Source organism: Osmia bicornis, chromosome 15 (assembly GCF_907164935.1).
Source record: "Osmia bicornis bicornis chromosome 15, iOsmBic2.1, whole genome shotgun sequence".
Taxonomy (NCBI): Eukaryota; Metazoa; Arthropoda; class Insecta; order Hymenoptera; family Megachilidae; genus Osmia; species Osmia bicornis.
The window spans coordinates 1,671,174-1,698,796 of NC_060230.1; the positions used below are offsets into that span (position 1 = coordinate 1,671,174).

General features: G+C 49.2%; 2 protein-coding genes across 7 annotated transcripts in view; one reads left to right on the forward strand and one right to left on the reverse strand.

Annotated features, from left to right (window-relative positions):
- Nucleotides 1-279: 279 nt before the first annotated feature.
- Nucleotides 280-27,623, reverse strand: part of LOC114878740 (diuretic hormone class 2) — a 31,535-nt gene continuing 4,191 nt past the window's right edge. The window contains exons 2-7 of one of the 6 annotated variants that reach the window (XM_029192870.2): nucleotides 8,182-8,379; nucleotides 6,402-6,577; nucleotides 5,145-5,287; nucleotides 1,307-1,409; nucleotides 962-1,066; nucleotides 280-884 (exon numbers count right to left, since the gene is read on the reverse strand). In XM_029192870.2, coding sequence (XP_029048703.1) covers nucleotides 752-884; nucleotides 962-1,066; nucleotides 1,307-1,392 — 324 coding nt within the window. In that variant the 5' untranslated portion in view covers nucleotides 1,393-1,409; nucleotides 5,145-5,287; nucleotides 6,402-6,577; nucleotides 8,182-8,379 and the 3' untranslated portion in view covers nucleotides 280-751. Of the gene's footprint in view, nucleotides 885-961; nucleotides 1,067-1,306; nucleotides 1,410-3,110; nucleotides 3,196-5,144; nucleotides 5,288-5,811; nucleotides 6,333-6,401; nucleotides 6,578-8,181; nucleotides 8,380-8,458; nucleotides 8,478-27,623 lie in introns of those variants that run through there. The other 5 variants (XM_046288947.1, XM_029192871.2, XM_046288948.1 and 2 more) reach the window with 5 other exon arrangements.
- LOC114878732 (transcription factor SOX-4-like) lies at nucleotides 9,176-14,870 on the forward strand. The gene is made up of 2 exons (XM_029192855.2): nucleotides 9,176-9,642; nucleotides 11,173-14,870. The coding sequence occupies exons 1-2, from the start codon at nucleotides 9,538-9,540 to the stop codon at nucleotides 12,574-12,576; spliced, it is 1,509 nt and encodes a 502-aa protein (XP_029048688.1). The 5' UTR covers nucleotides 9,176-9,537; the 3' UTR covers nucleotides 12,577-14,870.

The following is a 27,623-nucleotide window of genomic DNA, read 5'->3' on the forward strand; positions in this document are numbered from 1 at the left end:
AGTCAATGAATCGAAGTCGATTCATTGTAATTTTTTAAAAAGGACAGAAACACATATCTTAAAATTAATTTGTATAGCTTCTCAAAAAACCCCAAGCCATTTGGTCCAATTTTAAATGAAGTATTCTCTTTTAAACGGTTTGCGAATACTTTTGCACCCCACTGTATCTAGTAAGTAAGTACACCTTTGCGATAAAAAATAAAAGAAGATGGTAGACTGAAGGAGTGAAATGGTTGAATGCAATTAGGATATGAGTGAATCGATTAACTCGACGAGAAATGTTTTTGTAACCTTTTTATTTGCAATATTCGCATTGGTGACTATGATGCATCGGAGACCTATAGTTGTACAGCTTTATATATATATAGAGAATCATTTTCTCAACGCAATTAAACTATACTTGAGATACGATCGATGCGATCGTAAAGAAAATTGTGAATAATAAGTAAGGTAGACTATTTCCTACGTCTCGAGAGCGTCGAATGCATTTAAATTACGCTCGAACATTTCAACGTTTCAACGTATAGTCCTTGCCGATCAATTTTACATAGATGAATTTATCAATCGTCCTCTTTACACTCCGTATCCATTTTTTTAATTATTATCACGCAACGTTTCAACGACTCGATAGGAAAGAATTGAACGAAAGCGGAGTACTTACTCGGGGAAAAAGTGGATGAAAGTATGGAAAGAAAAGAAGAGGAGAAGATTGTTAGAAGAATCGAAGAAAAGGGTGAACGTTGCCAGTGATCTAGGGTTGTTCGGAACGGCGTCGTCGACCGGGTCCTCCAGCATAATTAGCCGCCGCTAATCCCATCAAATGCTTCGCCGCCTGGGAGCCGCTGAATCCACGGCTCAAACCCAAATCCAGTCCACGTTTGTTACTGTGCAGAACGATCCACAAATTGATACGATATTCCGAGTAGAAGAAAGGCAACAGGCCGATAAATTGTATACTCACTTTTCCAATTCTGGATTGAGCATTATGGTGCGACCGAGTCGATTTATGAACTCCATCAACGCTTCCGGATCCTCCTCGTCGACTTGATTCCAGTAACTCTGTTGCCTGTAACGCGAGAATTTCCCCTTTTAGAAACGTGTACCACGGAACCGATTCGAGTTTTTCATCGGAAACGAGCGACGACAATGTACTGTTAGACAAGGGAAGGAAATCGTCCTCGTCAAATGGAACTGGGTTAAACTCCGCGACGCTGTCCGATGCGTGTTTGCGTTCACTTCGAACGTAAATACACCGGAGGACGATTGCACCTGTTTCTTTCGAAAAGGTATAACGTTAAATACTTACGGCGCGGCATCCGTCGATAAATTCGACGAGGCGAACAGGCCGATTACCACCACGAATATGCACAATGGCACGATTCCCTGCTGCATCCTCGTTGCTTTCGGATCTGTAAGAAAAGAGGAGACGTTAATGAATCTGAGAACAACGAGCGAGGGAGAAGCAAGATTTTGTAGTTGAACTTTGTTGAAGGAGTTGGAAAATGGGCGCGTTGGAGCAAAGCGACTAACAAACTATTCAAGACCAGAGCGGACAAGTTTCGAGAGCGGACACGTGTTTCGACTCGGTGTATATACCTGTAATTGTGTACTTACACCGTGATTAAGCTTTGTACGCGATTCGCGCTTACAGCCCGCTTATCGTAAACAAATTTCTCATTCGTTGAAAACCAGCGAATCGTACACGATAGGGGCGCTTTGCGATTTTTTCCGGCATCGATATCTGTTCAATTAGTATTTTATCGAGGGAAGGCAATCACGAGTGGCTTTGAGCGTGCCGAATAGCCGTAACTGGGGATAATTGGATTCGTCGCTTCCGATAATTGATGTTGACCGTACGTTTTCACGCGTGTGAACTTGGGTACGTTCGTTAAGGGCGAACAAACGTGTAAATTCCCTCTACGGGAATACGAGGCTTTACAGTAATTCATCTCCGACCTATGATTTCAGTCGTCCCCAAATATTTAGTACAATGTTCAATCAGTTTAAAGGAAAATCAACGGCTGTCGTTTTCAAGGATCTCCGAGTACCGTCGGACAAGACTCGTTCAAATTTAGCCCACGAAGGACAATCGAGTCTGAATCTAAATTGAAAGGATATCGTCTTGGTGGTCAGTTAAGGCTCGAAATCGTTATCGGAAAGTGCAAGTACGCCCGAACGAACAGAAACCTCGTCTCGAGTATTCGAGACGCCTACTACCGCCATTTCCTCCTCTTCCGTTCCCCATTTTCTCTCGTTTAACCGCGTCCCCTCCGTTCTCCCTTTTCCGCTTTCCGTTTCCCGTTTTACGAGCAATCGGAATACCGTTTGATTAAACGCGAACGCGACGCAAGTTATCTACTTTTCCTGAGGAAAATTTGCCATCGCTTCGATCCGATGGCTACGATCACCGATCTATCTTCTTCGCGTTTTCGATTACGTTTACGCGCTATTTGCAGGCTCGTTCGCGCGAGACATTTTCCGCGTCGAAACGATGCGTCGCGAGCAGGTAATCTCGTAAAGCTGCGAAATGAGCGTTTATTTTCCTCCGGGTGAAACAACGCATCGAAACGAGGCCGCTTTTATTCGCCCGTTGTTGGAAAGAAAATGTTACAACCATGGAAATTGTGTTTCGATAGAGAATATGTGAATCGTATCGCGAAACGGATGGAAGCGTCACGGTTTATTTTCGTCAAAATTGACAAGTTTCATCTGAATATCGACTTTTCAATTTCCATTTGTTTCCGCGTATCTCACCATTGCGCGCGTACGTTTATCGTCGAATGTTCGTAATAAAAAGAAAAAGAAAAAGAAAGGACCGCGCTTTTCTCGTGAAAACGAAATTTCGCGTTGTTAACATCGTTCCGTTCGTAATAAAAGAGCGAGGCACTTTTTTTTAATAATTTCACGATGGTCGTTTCGATGGAAAACGGCAAGAAAAAGAGAGGAAAGAAAGCTCTCTCGTCGATGAGGCGACCTTTCTGAAAATAAATGGAAAGGAGGTCGCGAATGTCCGATTGACGTTTGTCCACCGAACGGAGAAACCTTTTTTCGAGGGTCGCGACGAACGGATATTCTCGTTTATGGAACAAACAAGACGGAAGTGCACTTACCTCGATTCACGAGGGTGGCTTATCGAAGACGATAAACGGGTAGCGCGTTTAAGCGACGGTTCAGCAAGTTGGTGAACGGAGAACGAAGCTCTGCGAATCCGAATCTTTCGTTGACGGTTTATATAAGCCCGCGACTTTGCGGCACTCGTTTCATCCCTATCCCCACCCCGTAATATCTAAACATCGTCGACCAATCAAACGTATCCGTGTACTACCCCGTTCCGAGGCTCGCGCCGTCTCACCCCCGTGTTCCTCGGCATCCATCCTCCACCCGTTAACCACCGACCAGCCTGACGCGTACCTACGCCATTTCTCCCTTCGATCTCGATCTTTATTTTTTTATTTCATCTCCCTTTTACGCTTACCAGGATATTTTCTTTTAAAACTTCACCCTCTCCTCCCTTACTTTTACTTTCTTTAACCATTGTATTTCGTTTAATCGTAACGACCAGAGTTTAGCGAGAAGAGAAATGGGAAGAATATTGCGAGGAACTTGTAAACCGGTAAACCTCTTCGCGAATCTAAAGAAAGAAACTAGAAACCCATCGGTCGTTAGTCACGTTTAATCCATCGACTGTGTGTTTGCGTTTTCCTTACGGTATTCCTTTTTAATCCGCGTCCGAGGGTCATTCGTCTCTTCGGATCGTTTTCCGATTCGAAAGATTCTCAAAAAGGTTCGAACCACCTTTGGGGAAGGAGTTGACGGTGATCGTATATATGTTATTTTTCGATCAGCGTAAGCTCGTCTGTCCGCCTGTTTTCATTGTAATGTAAATACTTTGATACGGTAAATATTAAGAAAGCCTTCTCGAATTTGTCTCGGCCCATCAAGGAGAAAACGAGAGCGATTTGACGGAAGCGACCTGGAAGAAAATTCCTTCTTTAATTCACCCCCCTTTTCTTTTCGTTTCACGAAATTCTTCCCGTCTCGTGGGAAGCGGTGAATCGTCTTAGCGTTTATAGTGGCGCCTATGCGGTCGCAGTCCGTTTCCCAGGGCGCCGTTTAGCATTAGTCGGCATGCAAATCACCTGATAGCCCATTTTAATAATATCCCGAAAGGCTGTGCCGCTCGTAGGAAACAAATAGCCGTGTCGCTGGCATGACGCGTTATGAACGCATTCGAACCAGACTGGCGGCGCTCTCCGGCGATCACGTTTCGCAGGGACGAAGATGGTTTTCGACGTGGGAAACGGTGTCGAAGAGAAGAGGTCGAATTCCCTCTTCTTAATCGCTTCCGATTATTGCAAATAGGCTCTAAACGGTTATCAATTTATTGGCCGACGCGGCGAGAAAAAGAAAAGAAAAGTGGAAGGACAAGAGTAGAAGCTAAGGAAAACGTCTTCGTTTCGACAAGTGTTTTTCTCTTCAATTTTCGTCGCGTGGATTAGTTTCTCTTTACCTTCTTGATTCCGTCGTTATTGAACGAATAAAATCGAAGAAAGAGAAGAGAGAATCTCGTACGTTTCTCGTTTCATTCTATCTCGCGATTCTCATTTTATACGCGGTTCGTTCACGAACGAATCGAAGTCTTCGGAGAAAGAGATATCGTTAGGCGCTAAAACGAAACAACTCCGTCCAGTTTTATGGGATATTTGTCGAGACATAAACTGGAAATCAATCTGATACGCTCGTCGCAGCTGTTTGATTTATTTAAACGTCCCATACGACGTTTCTCCAATTTCTAAACTCGTTGCGAAAATAGCAAACGGATTTCTTCTTCTAGACGTAGTTTCATTTCGACGAGATTTACAGATCGAAGGGGGATGATTTGAGTAGTTAGCCATCTAACTAACTGATTATAAGCCGTATCGTAGATACGAGTCGCGTTTTCCTATGAGAACGGTTTCTCGAAATTGATTCGTTGGGAAATCGGTAAACTCGTAGCTACGTTAGCGGCAAAGTAGCTTCGCTCCAGTTACATTTCCGAGAGGGTTATTCTCTCTCGAGGGAGACGATTTTCCAAGGGCTCTGCGTTCCAGGAGAAACTAATCGACGACAAAGTTACGAGTCGGTCAAATGGTCGCTCGACTTACCTAAATTTCATCCGTGATCTACATATGCGTGTTATCAATCGCCCCGCCGCACCGTCTTCGTTTCCGTTTCTCTTCTTCCCACCACGCCCGAGGAACGCGATATTTTCACGGAACGTTCGGTGCATCCGCGTCACATTGTTGTCCTGTAATTAGAATTTATCGTTTTTGTACTTGATCGAGCGTGACGGGATCGTGCGCGGTCAGAAGGAAAAGAAATCGAGTAGATACGCGTATATCTGGGTGGACGACTAACGTAAAGGTGGTTAGAGCGATCGGAAGCGAGAACGGGTTGCGATCGTGATCGCGAATCCACTCTTCTCAAACTTACGACCCCTTTCCCTTTAAACTAAAGTCCGATTCGATTCCTTCCGCCTCGAGGAAAATCGATCATACGTTATCCTGAAGCATTGTTAATGGAAAATAGAACATTGCTTTCCGTAAATTTCTGATCGAAACGTATTCACTCATGGCTCGTTCAGCGGTTTTTTTTAATGGAATGAAATTTCAGTATACGTCGATTGTTATTACGTTAACTTTGTTACGTGGCTATGCTCGGAAAGCTTAGGGATCGTACAAAAAAAATTTAACAGCATTAATATATTTTTTGGTTTTTCGCAAAAAGGTAGGTTTACTTTATCGACCACTGTGGCGGAGAAAACTGTCTTACCTGCTGGTGAGAAGTTACCTATTTCGTATCTGCCTCCACTGGTACTTGGTACTCTTCCGTTTGACTACAGCGCCACCTATATCGAAACGCCGCAAACTACTCTACACTTACCGACCGCTGAAGGATTGGTCGGTAAGTCGGTAATACCGACTAGCGGGAAGCGGTCGATAAGTCGGTAAATCGTCGAGTAGTTTCAGACACTTTTGTATAGACGGCGCTGGGTCCGGGTATGACTGTCTGGGGTATGCGAGACCCCATAGAGAACAAACTATGTCCATTCCTTTTGCATTTGTAGCTACTGATTTGTAAATTTCTTTAGGAGGAGGAATTAAAACTGAAATTTTGCACTGGTTAAAAAATAGCTAACCTCATTTGACGTAAAGAGACTCGGTGGACGCTCAGCGACTGTTGGTCAGAAAATACATGGTCGATGAGAAAAAAAGATGAGATATTTCATCTATCGGGGTACCCGCAGCAGCCTCGCCCGCACCCACTTTCGCACGTTCGCACGTTCGCAACGATTCGATATGAAAACGTATCATTTGGTACGCGTCGATACTTTCAAGGAGCTACGCACGGTTTTTAATTACCTCGTGAAGCTTTCCAAGCGATACGGGTATACGTATCTCTTCTCTATTGCAAGCTTCTCCAAGACGTCGAGGAGGAAAGCTCGAAAGGGTTTTCTCTTTCTCCACTTCTTATCGAAACGGTAGAGCCGATGTACGGTTACGCGCGCAGGTGTACCGGGTCTCGCGACGTTACACACCTGTCGAATTTTTCGAACAAACCAATAAAATGGAGTTTACGTGTGGAAAGTTTCGTGCAATTGGTCGATGGATTCGCGAAGAAAGGACGGGAGAAGCAGGAAGAGCGTGTAGTAGGACGAAATAGCCGGATACGTAAAATCATTGTCTCTCGACTCTTGTACCGTGACGAGAAGCGTTTCCCCGTGACGAGTACAATTTGTCTGAAAATCGTCCCTCGACGTTTCTCGTCCCCTGAAACGATCTCTGGCTAAGAGACGAGAAGGGCGAGATCAGAAGGGGTAGGTCGGAAAGAAGACATCCCTTTTTTCCCGTTGAAAGACATATACGTAGAAGGGCGATTCGCGTCTCGGGAGAAGAAGAAGCAGGAAGGTGAAATAGGTGCGTCGCGCGTGGTGGTACGCAGGCGCATCGGTAGCGATACACCGGCAGGTGAAGTACACAGCTGCTGGACAGCTGAACAGCTGGACCGATATATCCGTTTCCAGGTACGCTCGGTCCGCTCGTAATGATAAGTTTGCGATCGTCGAGTCCTTAAGCGAGTGGGCCTCGAGGAAACGGTCGATTTCGATCGATTCTCGATCGAGCGAGATCGTTCGACGTCGTAGAACGGATCCGTGTGGTCCTTATCGTTCGCCGGTGAACCGAGCAGGCCCGACGAACGATGCGAAACGGAAGAAAACACCTGCTTCTTCTCCACGGCTCGACCACATCCTTCCTTCGAAGCAGTCTCGCGTTGCGTGGCCCGTTGAAAGGGCTCGTTCGGTAAACGGCAACCGACACGATCCGTGCATACGCGTCGCCTTTGCGTATATTCGGCGGGCCATATGCGCGTCTCTTGTACAAGAACACACGCGTACCGTATGCACACCGCTCTCGGAAACCTTCGACGGTGGATCGTTTTTCTTACGGTTCTCACGGGACACCACGCAACATCCGCCAGTTTTTTTTTTTACCTTTTCTCCTCCTCCCCTTTCTCCATCCCACCCCCGAGGTTGCAGACAGGTATATCGGCGTCGATCGACGCAGTTTCCTCGGTGTTTTGAAAATTTCGCACCGATCGATCATAGACGTCTGGGACGTGTAACAGACAGGGAGATATAAGTGCAACGATAGAATGCTCGTTTGCTGATAATGTCGGTTATCTGTCTGGGCCGATTGATCGAGGAAAGGTGAGCGGTACGCTCGAGAGTCGATCGATATCGAGGAGACGCGGTTTGGTCAAAGACGGACGTCTAAGGTGAATCAGCGGACGGATGGCGCAATAGGGTCCACGAAAGGGCAGAGTGCAATCTATGCACGCCGCGGCGCGGCGCGCCGCGCCGGTGAGAGTTTGGTCGGCGCGGAAAGAGTGCGGCAGGGGCCAACTCGTTCCGGACAGCGGGCGATAATTGCGCAACGAGTCGCGCGACTCGCGCGATACGCGCTGACTCAGACGGGTGAAATGCAGCCCGCGATTGCTGTTCCGCGATCCTCGTCGCGGACCTTTCGAAACCTATCTGACCGCAGTTTCCCCTATTTTCGGTGCTACAGTGGAAAATGATCTGTACGATAAATGCGAAATCTTTTCGAGAGCGTGCGAACTCCGTCGTCGGAAATACTTAACTGGTAAATACATCGATCAGCAGGATCGTTTAGTATTCTCGAGTTGCAGGTAGCATCCGGTTAAGCGGCGACAGCCGCTCCCACCGATCGCGCACACGTCGTCGCTCGTTCGCTCGTTTCCTCGACTCTGCTGACTCCTGGCTCCTGCCTCCTGGCTCCTGGCTCGATTCCATTTCGCTCCTTCGACTACGCCGCGGACCTTGAACAGAGCGGATAGGTCAACGATTTCGACGACCGTGGCGATCGCGATCTACGCTTTCCCGTCGCTTCTCCCCCACCTTTCGCGGGAATCCGGTAAACAAGCTACCTCCCTAAAAATTGACCAATTTTCCAATCGCTGTTTGTTTGCGACATTACCGGGCGCAAAACAACACAACACGCCCGATAACGAGGCGAACAGCGACATTACCAGATTATCGCGCAGACGATCGCGTAGACGAGATAAGATCCTGTTACCGACGAATATTGATGCGCCCGATAATCTCCCGTTTTTCGAGTACTCTGATCAATTGAAAATGAATGGAAAAACAGGAAGACGATGATTAAAATAAGTAAATAGAGAATTTTGTAAAAAGAACCGATACGATTAATTAGCCGAAGATGCGCGAAAGTTTTGAATTGGACTGCGCTAGGGTGATGGTCGAGCAGCGCGGTGCGAGGCGGTGAGGAAAAGGAAGAAAGAGGAAAAGAAAGAAGTAAAGAGAGCAACGGACAAGCTTTCAGGGTTAAAGAGGGACACAAAAGAACGGCTGCATCGTGACTGGCTGGAAAGGCAGCGTGTTTACGCGAACGAGTGGGGGTAGTTGGTAGCTCAGCTGAGCGTAGTATAGAGGTAACGCGGCTGACGAGAGGGCGAGCTAGTTGCGAATGAGCGCTCGTCGGGCGTGCGTCGTTACGGCGTCGATCGATAATGTCTCGTGATCGACGAATACCCGTCGGATCGTAATTAACGTGAAATATATAATCGCGCGAATTCACCGAGTTTTTAGATCGCGCGAATTTATACCGTACACCTGCTGTGTAGTGCCAAGTGCAAAGCGGACCGCGTTTCCTCGAAAGCGATCGCTTTCGGAAGAAAAATCGCGCGTTCGTCTCGCGAAAGACAGCGTCGCGCGATCGTCAGATTTGCTTGAATCGCGATCGATGATCAATCGCATTGCTCCTAGTCGTCTCCTTTCAGTTTTACCAACGGAGTAAGGAGAAAGAGGAAGAGGAGCAGCGAAAGGATTTATATTATTAAAAAAAGAAGAAGAAGAGGGTATTTAACTGGTGCGACGTGAGTTGTCCGAGTGCAGTGTGACCGTCGGATTAAAAGTGAAGTGAGGAAAATAAAAGAAAAATTAAGTCCGGCCGAAAAATGGTGCCACAGCAACAGGACAGCCCGTCTAGCTCGGGTATACCCATGTTTGGATCGTTGCTCGTGGATAAAAATTCAGCAACGCCGTACTCCGATGCCACCCAGGTAATTTTCACTTTAAACTACACGGCGCCCATCCCTAGGACACCCTGGGGGAAAAACAAAAAAAAGAAATCGACTGCGTACTGTTTGTTTCCTTTCTCGTATCGCGTTGACCAATTTGTTTTCGACGCTGATAAAATATCAGGCCGCGTTCGGTTAAAAATACACTGTAAACACCGCGTCGATAGGAAATTCGGTGGTTCGATGCCGATTAATTAATGATTCGATTATCAATTTTCGTTCGATACGTTGGAAAGGTGTAAAGAACGCTTGTTTTTCCCGATAACGATGCCTCGTTCTTACCTGTTTATTTTCGCGGCGAACCAACAGCCGCGAAAAAATGGGAATCGTTTATTTTCGTCGTTAGTCCGTTATTCTTAGATCGCTTTAACTTCTGTTTACGTTCTTTTCGATTCCATATCGACGTTCTTCTTGTTTTGTTTCTTTTTTAAAATTTTATTTCACCATGTTTTGTTAGCCAACGTTATTTACTCTTGCAACTAGCTGCTTCGTTATTGTTGAATTTACGCTCGTCTCAATGTAAAAAATTTACCATTTTTCCACGAAATATCGTCAGTTTCTGTTTTTCATATTTCCACCTAAAATTCGCGACGCTTTTGAAACTTTAACGATAAACGGTCGGTCTCGATTCGCGAGGGTCGAAGGAAACGCGATTTTCGCAACGAGACCACCTTAGATTTCGATCTTTCGACCGCGTGGATACTTTCTATTCAGCGAATCGATACGTGTTGCACAGTTGCACACCTGTTACGAACCGACGATAATAACCGGCCGAGTACGATGGAAGTTGGAAAAGAAAAGAAAAGAACGAAGCGAGGTAACGCTGATTTCATTGAAAAAATATTAAAAATGACTCGGATTGCGATCGAAACTCTCGGGAGATCCGTTTCTCGTGACGCATCGGTATATGCGTATACCGATCGTACGGTATCGTCAGCTGATCGCGCAACTACGCGAACCTAGATAACCACAAATGCTAGATAAATACCGTCATTTACGTCATTTACTTATTAATCCGTTTGATTAATTGCGCTGCGATAAATTGTTCATCGATTAATTTATAAACGTTTGTCTTCGGAATGAGAAAAAAATTTAAGTAGAGAAGGATCGTTTGATCGTGGTTGTTGGCGTCCCGGTGGTTGTAGCAGCCGTCGTCGCACCTTGCTAACCTACATATCCAGCCTTTCGATTTCCACTCGGCTGCGTGTCGGCCAATCGACGATATCTAAAAGTATAATGGGCAGAACGCGCGCGCGTTACGTGTTATCCGCGCTTCTATAACCGCGCGCCGCCGTCTAATAAGAAACGCAATTTGTAATTTGCCATCGATTTCGATTCCGTGCACGCCTGCTTCTTACGTCTCTCTCTTTCGCTGTCTATATTCTTTGTCAACGCGCGATCGCTTCAATTCGCGGCAAAGTTGCGTCCTCGCGAAACGCGTTGCAGCCAGTCGGTATGAAAACGCGTCTCGAGCGAACAGGATGATTGGATGTTCTGGTTATTCTGTTTCAGACGAAGAAGAACAATCCGAATCATATAAAGAGACCGATGAACGCGTTCATGGTTTGGTCGCAGATCGAGCGAAGAAAAATATGCGAGATTCAGCCGGACATGCACAACGCTGAGATCAGCAAGCGGCTAGGGAGACGTTGGAAAACGTTGGACGAGGCGGAGAGGCGGCCTTTTATCGAGGAAGCCGAGAGGCTAAGGCAGTTGCACATGATGGAGTATCCCGACTACAAATATCGACCTAGGAAAAAGACGTCGAAGCCGAGCGCGTCGGTCAGTCCTAAGACGAAGGACGGTGTCAAGAAACCGAGGAAATCATTGGCGACCTCTGCTTCTTCCCTCTTGTCCTCCGCGATCAGCGTCGGGACGTCGAAGGGTCAGTCGCGAAACGACACGAACAACAACATGCAGCAGACGAACAACGGAATGGCTAGTACGGTTAAGAGATTGCAGACGCATACGAACGGTAGCAAACCGGTGTCGCGTTTGAAGGTCAGATTAGCGCTGGACAAACGATCTTCGCTCGATTACACCCCCGCTCCGCCGATCGTCACCGCTAAAATACCGAGCAGTCCATCCTGCGTCACGCCAGATTCCCCAGAGTCTGCCAGCTTCTACGAGGACAACTTCCTCGAATGCGGCTCCTCCGCTCGACTCGCCTCCGCCTCCGCCTCCGCTTCCAGCAACCTCGGCACACCGAAGGGAACCGGAAAGATCAAGCGAGAGGCCAACCTGGAAATGGACTACGAGTCGACGTTCGAACCGAAAGATCGACTGCTATCGTCGGTCGGTCCCGTTTCATCGAACATCCCCGTTACCTTCCCGTCCACCGTCGAAGGCATCGACGGTTTGATCAGCGACAGGAGTTACCGCGCCCAAACACCCTGCCATCGTTCCGGCTTCTTCGTGAAAGAGGAACCGATCGAGGCGGTCGACACGGACATGGAAATGGAAACGAACACCGCGACCACGACCACGACGATACCGTCGCGAGCCACCATGCACGGATTGGAACGAACGTCCTCGAGCTCCTCGTCCGATTCGACCTCTCTAACGACCGCGACCACCACCATTCCCACCGTCGCGATGTCGACGAACACCGGAACCACCGCGACGATAAACGAAGACGCGGTCCTCGACGATACCAACGTCACCGCGACGGTGGTGAAACTCGAGGAACCGGGAAACAATCCCAGCCTGGCCGACCTCTACTCCCTGACGGACCTGTTGCAGATACAACCGTCGGACTTTAAGCTCGATCTGGACATGGAGACGATAACCAGCGACCTGGACACCTTCGAGACCGCCAGCTCCAGCAGCGGTTCGCACTTTGAGTTCTCCTGCACCCCCGACGTCACGGACATGCTGTCCACTATCGGCGTCGGCAACGATTGGGTCAGCTTTTGAGACGGAAGGGGAGAGCGCGAGTTCCTCTCGCGTTACAAACTTCTCTCCGACTCTTTCTTTCTTTCTTTTTTTTTTTGTACATGTACTGTAGTATATTAGATTTAAGGCATTCTCTTTTTATACCTTTGTACGGCATTATTAACCGACGAACGCGGCAGTCGTGGCCCTGCCCCCCGATGCGACGATCGAGGATGATCTTCGATTTTTTCGCGATCCGTTTGTTCGCCACGACGAACCTCGGAACCAACGTCTTTGATGCATCAAACGTTTGATCTCATGTTTTCTTCTTTACAGTTAGAACTATCTTAGTTTGGAACTTGTTACGCGGCCGCTTTCAATCCTTTCTCGCTGTTTCCGTACTTTGGCGAACCGTCTAACGGGCCGATATCAATCGTCGTCGCAACACGCGTATCGAGCACACTGCCAACTAAACTTGTATCTTTCATTTTTTTTTTCTTCTTTTCTTTAATTTCGTCCGCTCAATTTGCGCAACTGCCAAAAACGAAACGAATCCAATTTTCGTTATGTCGCCGCTCTTTATATTTCTTTGTAAACGGCGATATTCGTTTCGTATACTTTTTCGTAGCTCTTTAACGCTACTGCCATTTACACGGTACACACATACACACACACACACACACAACACACACGTACACACGTACATCTATGGTCGAGAGAGAGACTGCTTACATCGTGGTAAGTTCGTAAGTCGTAACAGAGCGACAGGCAAAAATGAGAGGAAATACGCGACGCTCAAAGATTTATTGCCCATCTTTTTTATTTTTCTCTCCTTGCTTCGATTCTTCTTCCCGTCGAAAGAAAGTATAATACCCCGCGCGCGCAAAGAGAACAACAAACGAGAAAGAATGTTTCGAGTGTATTCGTGTTGCGGCGCGTACGTGAAACGCGCGATATATATTCCACGAAACGGAGTTGAATCCAAACAATTGAAAGCCAAAGTAGAAAAACAGATTTTGTCTCTCTTCGCCTTCCCGGCTCTCCCATTATTTTTTTCCTACAATTTAATAGGCTGTGAATTATTTGTCGTCGTTGTTGATCTAAAGACGTCCGACGATCGAGATTCGACGAGGGATGCGCGGGTAGCCGAGAAGTATAATTTCGGGTAACCGCGCACCCCTTACGTTCGATTTATCATCGCGAATAATGAACGATCGAAAGGGAGGTGTCGCGTACGTCGACGAGAGAGGATGGACAGGGAGGGCGTGAGGGAAGGGGATGAAGGGACAAAAGTTGACGACCAGAGAGAAATTGGTACGTTTCTACTCCGTTACCCGTAAAGTAGAGATACAAAGGAACACACCAAAGTGCAATATTACCCCGTATGTATATCTGTCTGTAAATGCGCATAACACCGAACAGAAAGAAAAAAGAAAAAAAAGAAAAAAAGAAAAACGACACAGTTATCGAGATACGAGCTCGCCTGGTCGTTCAATTCGAATTAGAAAGGGCAGAATTGCGATCTCACCCAGAAAGGATTAAATCTATTTTTCAACGACGATCATCGATGTAATCGTCGAGTTAATGTGTAGATTCTACGGTATATATGCGTATGTATTAGCGCGACGCGAAAGAATCTTGCAGAAAAATGCCAACGAAAGCGCGTTTGGCAATATTTTTACACGTACACGGTTTGCAGGAGTTTGTGGTCGTTATCGCGTTCGACGAACGTACGTCGAGGCGTTTGCTCTCGAAATCCAGCCGGATCGCAGAGTGTGCGGTGTTTTAATTAAGTTAACGTTACACGTTCGTGGAACGCGATAATTCCACGAGGTTTTTCGTTATTTCGCCAGTTTCTTTCCGTTTCGTTTCGTTTCGTTCTACCCGTTCTTTCGACTTTTCGTTGCTTCCGTGATTTTCGTCCCGTTACCTTGGATCGTTCGATCTCGTCGTACGCGAGAAAGAATTCTCGGTAAGAATCGCGTCGAAGGAAAACGAACGAGTTTCGTCAAACTCGTTCGTTTTCGTTCGGTGCGCGCTTCGCGCGTTTCCTTCGTTTTCCAACGAAGAAATTCGTGGAAATATTCGATCGGAGAAGCATTTAGCGAAGAATAACGCGTGTCCGAGCGATTACGTCTCGTAGGTTTAAGTTTTTTTCATTGTACCACGATAGTGAAATTAGTTGCATTAACGACTAACTTTATAACGCGTAACGACTGTACATTTGTATTTAGCCCTTTGTTTATATATATAATAATACTTATTACCTTGTTATTAAGTATTCGATTTATATAATTTTTTTTATCGAACTTATTAAAAAAGTATTTTGAAAACGAGCCAGCCTTGCGTTTCTCACTTCCGACGCTCTTTTCCGATCCCCGTCGATAAATTTCCCAGGAGTTGCGTTCGGAGTGTGGAACATGTGACGGGCGCATGTCGACCAGACCAGACCAGCCCAGACCAGGCCAGACCAGGCCAGGCCAGACCAGGCCAGGCCAGGCAGCTGGCTGATGTTATTGCGCGCTTTTCTGATGGTAGTGGTGGTGGTCGGTGAACGTCCGAATGGACGAGATGGACGGACGGACGGACAAGCGGCACGTTTTCCATCTCTTCCGAGTTTTCCTTTCGCGAGCGATCTCGCGATGAACCGTCTGCGTCAACGATAATAACGCGCAGTAGAGCTATTAATAGCATTGGACGGGAACGAACGAACGAACGAACGGGTGGCGAGGGAAACGTTGCTTGCCGATCGTTTTCGCGATCACCGTTTCCATCTTTTTTTCCTCCTCTTATCATCTCGCTGTGCTTACACCCGTGTAATTCGCGATTTTCGCAAGGCAAACGCGCCGCTATCAGCACCGCGCAGCCGTAGCTCGAAGCCGGAGTCGCGTCGAGATGGAGCACGACGCGGGGCTAAGCGAGTTCCGTTGTAAAATAATCGTTCAAGGTCTGCGGTGGCGTTGCACCCACTCGTTCGAGAGAGAACAGGCTTGCCAACAGCCACGCCGCTTCGTTCCTCTCTGTTTATGTACGCCTGTCGCGCGCATCCCTTTACGCGTGCTCTTCCCTCCGCCAGGATGGAAACTTGAATAATAATTAATCGCATATTATCGTTAACTCGCATTTTCTTTTTTCGGATACCGATATCGATCTAATTGTTTCGCGAGACGTCTAGCGGGTAGTTAGCGAGTCGGATGGATGGAGGAAGGAAGGTCTGGCGAAGGAACGAGTCGCGGCTCGAGCAGAGAGGATGCTGGTGGCTGCATACCGCGAGGTAGAGTATATAGCTATCGAGGTCAATGGTTAGTCCAAGGTCCTGAGTTCGAATCTCGCGGCTGGGTTCAACGCGACTGCGGCATTTCCTCTCGCGGCCGAGCAACGATCTCCGTTCGTGGAACGCTCGAGGTCGAGACTCGCGCGCGAGTCGCAGAACCAGAGTCATGGGTTTTCGTATTTTTTTTTATTTTCCCCTGGCCGGTTTGGCGGTCGAGCCGTCGTGTCGGTCGCTTTGTTCGCGATACGCGAAACTGTATAATACGCTCGCGATTGACCTGCTTCTCGTATTCGAGCATAGAGAGACGTATGTAGGAAAATAGGTTACGATGAAAAAAATGAAAGAGAGAGGGAGGGAGAGGGCAAAGGTTAAAGAATCGTTTGAACGACAAATGTCGCGAGTCGTCGCGAGTCGTCGCGTGCAAACATCATAATCTCGCGATAAGGTCGCGACTGATTTATTCGACGATAAAAGCTTATTGGAAACACGTGTATCGTAGGCTGCTGCCAAAACCGGTCGCACCAGAGAGAGAACGATCTTGCTCGACCGGCGATGCGCGACGAACGCTATGAATCACGCGGACGGTTTTAAGTTGTACGTCGTAAACCTGACTCGACTCGTTCTTCGTACTCGTTCCCATCTTTCTTAGCTCTTTTCTTTGTTTCCGGCTGATGTTGCTTGCAGTTCGCGCCGCGTCGCTTCGATTTCGGCATCGGGGTCGCGCGCGCGATCGAATGAAAATCGAAGGGAAACGGGGCAAAGCGAAGCGTGGGTGTACGGCGGGCGCTGTTGCAACGTATCAGCTTGATAACCGTGCCCCGATAGCGCGACTAGTTTTGCAAAGAAAAATTGCGTCCGTTAGTCAGAGCTTGCGACATTAGCTCGCGAGTTGCGGCCTGCTGCACCACCGACTCACTCGACAGACCGGAGTTTCTACGTACGCCGCGACCCACTTATTCCTCTCTTACACGCGAATATAAAAGGTCTTCTCCCTGGTCCGCGCTTACCGAATCCTAATCTTTACTAATACTTTACTTTCCTATCTCCTCGGGAACGAAAATGAAAAAAAGAAACGACGATTCTACGAAGGTAATTTGCGTTCGAACGATAAGAATATTGCATCGCGTTTCGCCGCGAACAAGCGTGTTTCCCTTCGGAGAGCCGATTTGTTCGACATGCTCTTATTGCGCGATTGCTAATCGTGCAACGAGAAAGTAACGTAAACACTCGGATAACGTAGGATTTATAGTAACGGCTTGGCCACCGTCGATGGAGAATAATTTATCGATGACGCGCGTTTATGCGCAGCCTGTACTCGACAAACTCGCGCGTTCTGCTCTCGTTCTCGTTTTCGTTCTCGTTCTCGTTCTCGTTCCCGCTCTCCCTCTCGTTCTCGCTTTCCCTCTCACCCTCGCCAGTGACATCGACCTATAACGCGCGCGCCGCGAAATCGCTACCGTTTTCTGTACTTGGCTAAACTCGCCACGGTCGCGATCGAATCTCTTCCGCGTGTATGTACGTACGCGAGAAAAATAAATTCGCGACCGATCTCGCGAATTCTGATAGCTGAAAATTAGCGGAAGAATTACGGCCACACGCGTCGCGTCGCGTCGTTTGAACGCATCCTCCGCGAAACCGAGCGTTTTGCTTTCGAACGGAAACGCGTCGAAGGTCTCCGAGGAGAGAAGTCGAGGCCATACCACCCGGCTAGCCTCAAGGTTTTTTCGCGTAGCTCGCTCCTCGCCGCGCCGTCGCCTTTACCGCCAGCACCCTCCTCCTACACGCGTACGCGCACCCATACACGCACGCGCGCCACCTAGCCCCTTCACCCACTCTCCGCATCGCTTCTTCCATCCTCTGCCTCGGTTTCCCTTTTGCCTGCGAAACCACGTAAAACCGGCTCCTCGCGATCCTTCGTACCTCGGCATTCGCTTCCGTTTTACTCGCGCATTCGGTTTCCCTCGAACCGGAAGAAATATTCTTCCCTACAGAGCGCATAGACGAAAATCTTTTCCGTTCAGAATGCACCGACGAGGTTGCGGTTCGCTGTGCAGTCGTGCGGGCGGAAGAGGAACAGGATTCTGGGGACGAGCAGACGGTAAGCGAGCAAGGTGGACCATCGATGGCGGACGGCATACGGTAAACGGCAGACGGTAGCCGATATCGACCTGGCAGCCGGTGCTCTCAGCCTCCGTCTTCCAACCTCGAACCGATCGACCCTACCCCGTCTTAACCCTTTCAGGGCCACTGGTACGTATTTCTTTCATTCCGAATTAATTTGCAGAGAATATCATTTTCATGGAAAGCTGTATAAATGTGTTTTGTAAATTTCTATGAAAATTAAAATAAACGAATTAAAAGACAAAAAAACACGTCGGTTCAATTACCAGACGTTCGAGATATTTTCTACTGGTTCCAGCTGCGCTTTCGAAGTGTACGCGATACTTTGCACCTTCGCCGACTCGCGTAATGACTCACGCGAGTAATGATTCACGAACGCGACCGAGAAAACCTTATACGCGTACGAGACCTCGGACCGAGTCGCCGCGGTTAGCCTCGCTAATCGATTCTGGCTAATCGTTCGAACCGATTTCGCTTAAATTGCTTCCGGTATTCGGTGGCTGCCAACGAATACCCCGTTCCTTAGGCGACACGAGGAAACAGTCGAGGCTTCTCGAAGGAATTTCTGTTTCACATACGTCGACGTTGCTCTTCGCTTTTCCGCAACCGGCCGCGGCGACCCGAGAAGCGCGGCTTGCGACCTCCTATTTCGAATATAAAGGAAAGAGAAAGAAAAAAAACACGATGAAGCGATAGTTGGCGTTTCGTATTAACGCGATAGCTCGGGCAACGGTGACGTTTGCCGTAGCTGGCAGCAAGGGCAAAGTACGAGACGCAGTTACGGTGTATCCGGTATTATCGGCCACCGTGAATCATTCCGATCGTTATTGTCTTGTTCGGACGTTGTACGCGTTATCTGGGTTTTTAGGACTTTTGCCTCGCGTGCTCGCCTCGCGGTACATTATCGTTTACTTACTTTTTCTCGGGGGCCGAAACGAAACGCTCCTACCGATCACGGACCGATAAGCGTGTGCATACTTACTTACGTAGGTCCCGCGGGTCGATCAACTTTACCCCGACTAGACGGTATTTCGCGTTTTCCCTACTTGTCCCGTTTCCACGCGTAACTCCGCGTCTCGAATAACCATAATTTGCTCGCGAAACATGCACGGCAGAGCGGGCGCGATAATCTTCTCGGAAGGTCTTATCTGAGGTTCGCGTGGATCGCGTTGCAAATGTTTCTGATGCGTTGCGGCAGAGCGAAAAACGACGCTTTAGACTTTAGACGAAGAAGGAGGAGGGACCGATAGAGGGAAAGGCTAAACGCGTTTCCCTGCCACGATCACCGATCCCGTTGGACGCAACACAGACTTGACTGGTAAAACTACAGCGCAATTAGGTTAGGTCGATTAACGGCAAGACTGATTGCAAAATACCGTGCGTCAGTCGCGGCAGAGCGCGATGGGTCGGACGTGGTTCTAGCACGGTGCTATCGTTCGCTCCGATTCGCCGCGTGCTTTATCGTTCGACGATATTGCAAAAAGTAATATTCAGGTCTGTTGCGAAATCGTAACGATTCCGGGTACATATGTATAGCTTTGGGTTCAGCGCGCGACGAACGGGGGATCACGCGAGTTCGCGGTGTCGGTCGATCTAGCGAAACACGTGCGTCGGACGACGCTCCGTGAAACGCGACGTGGCGTCGGCTCGTCATGGCGGGGGGTGCGGGGGGTGCGGGGGCGGAGGAGGAGCAAGGGGTTACGGTGTACGGAGCGAGGGACGCGGGACACGGGACACGAGTCGCAACGAAAGCAAGACCGATCTTCCGCTACGGCGCAATCAAGGCCGTACCACTGACTCAGCTCGACCAGCTGTTCGTTACAAAGAAAGAGCGCAAACGATATCGCGGACTCTCGCAACCGCGTGTGCCTTAGATAGCAGCTTCCTGGTGACCTCGGTGCATTAGCACTCGCAATGCCACGTACCGTGACTGCGTTGCCAGCTGCGTTTCTTCCGTTTGTTTACGCGTTCGCCTCGATCGATGATCGTCTTATCGGGAAGACGCTTTGTTTCCTCCCCCGCGCATTTCCGAACGCGCCGCAGCCCATCTTCTCGCGGTTCTGATTTTCAATCACGGCAAATGGGGAAAAAAGGGGAAAAGCAACCGAGGATCTCCGTACTTTCGAACTGCACGCTTGCTCCGCGTTGAATCGACCGACCAGGGTCGTTCGGATCCGACTGAACCCGAGGAGAGCCGGGCGAAGCCGATCGCTCGACTCGGTTATCTCCGACACGGACCAGCATCGCCGTTTACCGAAATCTTTTTATCGTGTTCCTGGTACGTACCGGTTTTTGCGGCACACGGAAAATCGGAAAGACGAACGCGGTAGCGAACGGTCGTAACTCGAACCCATCGCTCAGGCCGCGTGCAGACCAGCTGCGTAGGCGAGTACGATAATTAACTCGAATCAAATTCTCGGAAGATTGGCCGCTGGCTGCGGCGAAAGGATCCTTTCGACGACGACGTCGCGACGGATGTTTTCGTCGTCGCGATCGAAGCGAAGGATCGTTTCGTTATCGCTGTATTAATTGTAAGAAAGACGGTAATATGATTTACTTGTTTAACAATAATTAATTTAACGACCTCGAAAAATTAAAAATTTGTAATCTCGAAAATTAAAGCAGTCAGCCCTATAAAAAATACTATCTGAAAGGCTCCCGTGTTCTTGAATTTTTCAACTATCGAGAACAAGCCCGACATTTGCGAAAATCTGTCCGTACATCGCGTTCTCTTTACTCGCAGAGTGTACCGACCGATATCGATCTAACCCGATAAGATCGATCCTTTCGTTTGGTTTAACGTACTCCAAACAACCCGGTATTACGCAGTTACGAGCGTGTACGATGATCGATGAATCATCGACGAGCCTTCGTACGCTTCGTTTTTATCTTATCGGCGGTTAAGCACCAGCAGACGCATCGTCGTCGTCGTCTGCCAAGCTGGCTCGTCGAGCAACGCTCGTTCGTTTTTTTAGGAAAACCTTCTCTGCCGCGTATCGTCGCGATCGTTAACTCGATTAAGAAAGACGAGAGACAACTTTCTTCAATTTTGCGAGCGTCGACCGCGTCGCGATGCTGATGCCGCGTGGGCGGTAGTCGTTCGAGCTCGAATATTTTCCTCGACGGTTCGTGTACACGTTTGCGTAGCTTTACTCTCGATCGATCGAATATCGTTTTCTCCTCCGCGGTAGATCGTGACTCGATCTCCTCTACCCTATCCAATCCCGATCGTAATTTATCCGAAAGGTTTGGAGGAATTTCTTGGAGGAAAAACACGGTGGCGAGTGTATATTTCATCGGCGACGATGAAAATATTTGTCGCTGGGAAAATATAGGAAGAAAATAAACAGGAAAGAATTAAGAGGAAGTTTGTTATGGTAGAATAAAGAGGAATATAGAAGCAAGAGAGAAGAGACAGTGGTGGGAGAAGAGAAGAGAAGGGATGGCAGAGGAGGTGGATGGTCAAAGGGCCAGAGGCAGGGCAAACCGTACACCGTAACACACGCATAAATTACGATGTAATTACAAGCTTGGCGATCACGATCGCCGGTTAGGACGGCAGATAGATCGAATCTCCGAGGTTCCTCGGAGGAAGAGGAGCAGATCGTGTGGCAGGAGGAGCGGCTGCAGCGGCCAGACGGTCGGGAGGAAGAAGAGTTGAGTGGCGAACGGAGGCAGTCGACTTCTTGCGAACGAAGTACGTAGTAAAAGCACGTCGAAAGAAACGGAGCTAGAGAACGCGCGATCGAGCGAAAATCACTGGTAAAGATTCGAAGAAAAGCGAGTTCACCGAAGCGAATCTCCGCTGCGATCTCGATGTACACCGCGAGGTTCGAATTCGAGAAGGTTGAATCTATTCGAAGCCGAAAACACAGGGGAGTAGAAGATGGGGAGACGGTTTGCAACGGGTCGACGGACTTTGGGGCGAGGGTGAAAAGCGTATCGCGTGAATCGGAGGATGCCAGACGACGAGGTGTCGCGTGACCGCACGGTAAACTCGCGGCCGACCGACGATCCCGACGGTCCGCACCGTGTATTACCAACCGGATCGTGAAGCGTGATATTAGCATGTTCGAGTTTGCCTAAAACAATCGATCGATCCGACGCGACGATCGAACGAACCGATTCGATTCGATTCGATTCGAGTTGGTTTAAAGAGTAGATACACCGACGAGGGAGACGATACTTTTGCCAGGGTTCGATCGGTGTATAACGCGTGACGGCGTGCGGAAAACACGCTCCACTGGGCCAGACCAGACGCAACCGGGGTCAGCGAAAAAACTCTCGGCGCGTAAAATCTGATGGTAAAAGCATTGCTGATCTACTCGATAGAGCAACGATCCGTCGGAGATCCCTGTTTTCCAGAGCGATCGGTTCGATCGAGCTACGAGACTGTAGAGGTAGACTAGCCGCAAAAATAGCCGGGAATCGATCAGAGTTTTCCGAGCGGTGAACGAAAGGGCAGCGATAGGTCGCGAGCAGGGAGGGGGCGGATAGACCGTGTCCTTGACCCTCGAAGCGCAAGGCCAAAGTTCACCAGCCAACGATCCTTGCGCTCTTCCAATTCCCTTTAACCCTTTCAGGGCCAGTGGTACGTGCAATGTACAATTAAGTAAAAGCAAAAATGACCAAGGACGACCAGATGTGTCTGGATTTTGTCATTCGAAGTCAATAATTTGTTCGGAAGAATAAAGGGTTAAACACTATTCGTATCGATGTTTCTCTATTCCCTTCCACCTCTTTGTTACCCCTCGGCCTATATTCCCTTCGCTGCAGCTGAACCTTTCGATCTTCCAAATAACACCTTCGTTTGATAAGCCTGTAGCCCTAGAACCGGTTTTCTTCCTTCCTTACCTTCCTTCTTTTCCCGCGTGTTTACCCTTTTATCTGTTGCCATTTGTACGCCGGTTTCCTGCACGAAACGAGAAATCTACGTTTCGAATTCGTATCGATCCGAACGAGACCCTTTGGAGCGGTCCTCTACCGATTATCTCGAACCTTTCGCGAGAAATACGCGGTTGCGTTTCGCTGTCGGGGGTAAAGTCGCGTCGGACTGTGGGAAATTGGCGAGCGTGGAGCGGAGTCGGGATGTTGCGGCCGCGAGCAGAGGCTAGACGGTAAGAATCATCGACGAGATGGAGGCGAAGGTGGAGGAGTTTGAGTGGGTGCTGGTGGCGGCGCGGGGCAGGAGGGAAGGAAAGAGGAGACGCGCACGAAAGGGTGACGGTCACGGTGGTAATGGTAGTAGGGTGGACGGTTGATGGTGGTAGTGGTGGCGGAAGGCGAAGAGGCAGGGACGCGGAGCGATATACAACGCTGGCGGAGGTTAATGCCGCGATCCGGTTCAGGGGGCAGCCTCGGTGGCTGGCTGGCTGGGTTGAAAACAAGGCTTGGCTGACTGGTTTGTTGCTTCGCTGGCTGACTGACTGACTGACTGACTGACTGGAGATAGCTCGATTGTCCTCGCTCGAATCCAACGCTAGAAGAGATTCCGCTGAGACTACTCTAGCTGGTGGACGAGCGCAGGGTCGCGTTGACCGCGGTAAATCGAGCGTAACCGCGTCTTTGGGTAGCGATATCGCGGACCGCGAGGAAAAAAGGAATGTTTACGGTATCGGGAAAAGATGCGTGGACGCAGAGGAGATAGGAGGAACGAAGCGTGTGCGTTGTTCGAAGAGGAGTAGAGTGGAGAAGCGAGGTGAGACGAGTCGAAGAAGAGTGGAAAGGCGAGGCGTGGCGAGGCGCGAAGCGGGGCAAACCGAGACGAGATCGCGCGCTCACAGGCGAAGTTTGTTTGTCGTTGACCTCGTACCGACGACCCTGACGTGAGTCAGAGTCTACGAATCGAGAAGCGAGAACCGAGAGTCGAGAGTCGAGAGAGGAACGGAAAGACGGGTCAAACGATGTCAACTCCGATATTTAACGACACACGCGGAACGAACGGAACGAACGGAACGAACGGAACGGGCAAACTCGAGGAGGATCGCGCGAGATGGAAAGCTCGAGAGGGAATTGCTTCGGTTCTCGGTGTCGTTGCGAGACCAGTCGCCAGCGCGTCTCGTGGAAACGTCGCTGGAACGTGGAGAGAACGAGGGCGGTCGGTACACATGGTTTACCAACCAAATCGGGGGTCTCTGACCTCGCCGAGGTTGCGATCGCATCTCGTTGCGCGACGCATCGAAACCTCCAACACGCTTCGGAACGTGTTTTCGCTCGATGGAAAATATGTACAAGTCGACGAGAAAGACTGTCGACCGATGGCGATGGAAGGAAACATCTTTGACCGGTATGGTCAAGGTCGGTGAAACTCGTTCGTTTCACGCGAAATCCTTGGTACTCGGATGGGTGGGTCGGTCGGTGAAGAAAAACCGCAAAAGAAAAGAGCAAACGAAACGAAACGTATGACTAACAGTCGGCCCACCACCTTGGGAAAAGCTGAAGCAAGAATTGCGCGCTAATGGGAAAGGAAAGAAAGAAAAAAAAAAAGATTGCCGTTTCATCGCGAACGCCCAATCGAGCGACGACCTATCACGATTCGAAAGGTGCAGCGTTAGCGTTCGCGATCGCAGCCAGATCACGGAGAACATGCGAGCCGAGTCGCGAGATTTCCGACTGCTCGTGGTCGCGCTTGAAATTCCGCGTGGCGATTCGCCAAGGGCGCGTAGCGGTAAAGAGATTCGTTAACCTTCCACGCCGCGAATAAACGAGGTCCTCGCGAACGTCATTACGGTTCGCCAACGTCGCGCGACTCTCGTTCTCGCAAGTTTATTAATAGGATCACGGATATTCGCTGCGATGGGCAAACGAGAATTGGCGATTGCGTTCGTTCTCGTTCTCGATACCTCAGGATTTTCGACTTTGCCTTCGCGTTTATCACTCCGTCGACGAAAGGCATTCGGGAACTATGGCTAAGGTATCGAGTTTGAGTCACGTCGCTTTTTATCGCCGTACGCCGTAAGTTGTACGGTGAATCAGCTTGCACGCGAGAGAGCAAAGTACCTGGTACCCGGTAGCTGGTAATCGGTAGGCACGGGATCGAATCTAACCGAGTACTTTTAAGTAGACCTTAAAACGTTCCTCGTCATTACCATAATGACAAGTTCCATCCTTTCGATCTGTCCTTGCACGCGCGCACACCTCTTTCTCTTTCGTTTCCTCTGTCCTGTCTCGCTTTCCTCCGTATCTTTCGGTCAGTCGTTTTAAAAGAAAACGCGGAGGCGCCTTCGGAGAAGGTGTAAGATCGCTGCCGTTGCATCCGCGCGTTCGGTGTTAATTCGCGGAAAGATAAGAACGAGGCGAACCCGATACGCTGGAACGGAGAAGCGAAGAATCAGGCGCGCGATAACGAGGCGCGACGATAAATCGGTCGGTCGGCAAAGCGCGTCGCGAGAACGCGTTCCGCGAACATCCGAGCGATTTACCGCGAGCACCGTCGACGGAGTTCCTGGTATCGAGGAAACGCGAAGGGTGCCGTGATTTCGTTGGCACCGCGACCGAAAAAACTCATTCCCTCTTAGCGAAGGAAAGGGGTAAAAAGCGAGGAGTAGAAAGCCGCAAGCGTCGCCGAGGTGCACCGCGGTTCCCTCGTAAAAATATTATTTACGTCGGTCGGCCAGCTTTGCGTCGCGTTTCTCCCTTCCTTTATTCGTTTATTTCAACGACGATCGCGACGCAACGCGTCCTTCTCCGTTTTATCGATAAACGGGCCAAGTTGAAATTGTCGGAGAAATCGTTTCGCGTTAAATCAGGAGAAAATTTTGTAAGATTCGACGGATGGAAGAATTCGGCCCATCGTGTTCCAGGTACACACGGCTGCCGCGCGCTTTCCAAGACCGTTCCGATCGTCTCAGCCAGCGTACTCGGAGCAATTATGGGAACCAGGTCGTAGAAGTTGGCTTGCGTAATCATAGACGGGGCGAGGCCCGCGTTCGAAGTAACTTTGCTTCGGTGAAAGCGAAAGATTCTACCGGTTCGCGATAATACGCCCGCGAGACGCGACTTCGAAGAGCCCGCGATCGTTTTTATTCTAATCGATCCCCCGATCTCGATATCTCGATGAAAACTCGATACGCGTACCGAGAATCGTTTTCGAAGAAACACTGCTGCGCGGCGCCCTGAAACGAGCGAAGAAACTGGCGAGCAGGTAAGCGGACAATCGGACGGACAGGTAAGCTGGAAGGTGGGTAGATAGGTAGGTAGGTAGGTAGAAAGGTAAGTAGGTAGGCAGGTAGGTAAATAGGGAGGCAAACGGACGGAAAGGTAAGCAGGAAGGCGAACAGGCAGCCGAGGAGCCAGGCAAACTGGCTGGAGAGCAGCCAGGTAGAGGAGCGAATAAATCGTAGACGTACGTTATTAATTTTCGTATCGCGCGATACCATCGTCTCCGCAGTTGTGAAAGACCAGAATATCTATTTGAATTATACGGAACGAACTCTTTTATAATAGAATGAATTGCGTGAATGTCAACCACAAGTGCTTGGCGAATGGAAAATTTGCCCACGATTTCGATAACTTGGGCGCAAAACTAAGAGAAAAAGATAGTAAAAAATACTATCAGAAAAGCATACTAATAATTGTGTAAACACGCAATAGCAGCAGAATATTTAGAAATAGATGGTTTAGTTAAGATACTCGTAACGTTGCCAATATTTCTCTAAACGAAAGACGCGAAAGAAGGCGAAAAGGATGAAAATAAACAGCGATCGCGTTCTATTCTCGACATCGAGGAGCGTTAAAAATTGGGAAATAGCGAAAACACGCGGAAGGTGGAAGTTAAACGGTCCGCGTTGCATCGAATCGAATGGAATCGAATGGAATCGAAGGGAAATGCCGGGACCGAACCGCGGCAAAGACGAAGAAGAACCGCGGTCGAGGGGACGATCGTGGTCCGAAAAGGGGTCCCGAACGATCGTAAATCTCCGGGCTTCGCCGACGGAACTGGTTCTACGAAATAGGCCTCGTCCTCGCCAGTTATACCTGCCGCTACGCCGAATGCAAAATCGTTCCGAGTGGACGGCAAAAACCGCAAACACCGAACGACCGGATTTCTTTTTTTCTTTTCGTCGCGTCAGATAGTCGGTGCAAAAAAGCAACGCTCTATTACCTGATCGAAGAAAGAAAAAAAAAAAAGGGGGGGGAAATGTTATCGCGGCTCGCGTGCATCGCGACGCATCGCGATGTTTCTCGTGCAAACGGGAGAGTAAGAGAGAACGGGAGTAGCGGTGTCTAAAAATACGTAACGGGGTGCGGTCGAGGTGTAACTCGTAAGGTCGCGAGTTCGATTCCCCGCGAGGGAAAATACAGCGCTATTTCTAGAATCTCCGCTCGAGTCACGGGTGCAAACACCTAGAGCCATGTTTTTCGCGATTGAAAACGAAAAAGTATATAGAGTGCGTGGAAAAGTTTTGAAAGCTCGGTCGGGGAGGGGCTGCCGGTTGTTCGGTCGCTACGCTGCTAGAAACGGGGAGTGGATCGTTAAGAGGGCGAACTCGAGGGGCTGCCGGAACTTTACGGGTTGTAGAAGCGCGCCGGCTCCGTCGCAGCGAGAATTAGTTTCGGATTAACCAACGGGGCTTCGAAGCGATTATCGAAGCTTTGCCCGGCAGCAGCGCGATAAGTCCCGTGCCGAGTTAATCGGTCCCGGCTCTTCCGAATCAATGGATTTCGTGGAAAAAAAACATTTCGCCTACAGGAT

Coding starts and splice junctions, on each gene's coding strand:
- LOC114878732 (XM_029192855.2), top strand. CDS start 9,538: ATGGTGCCACAGCAACAGGACAGCCCGTCTAGCTCGGGTATACCCATG. Junction 9,643..11,172: donor CGTACTCCGATGCCACCCAG/GTAATTTTCACT, acceptor ATTCTGTTTCAG/ACGAAGAAGAACAATCCGAA.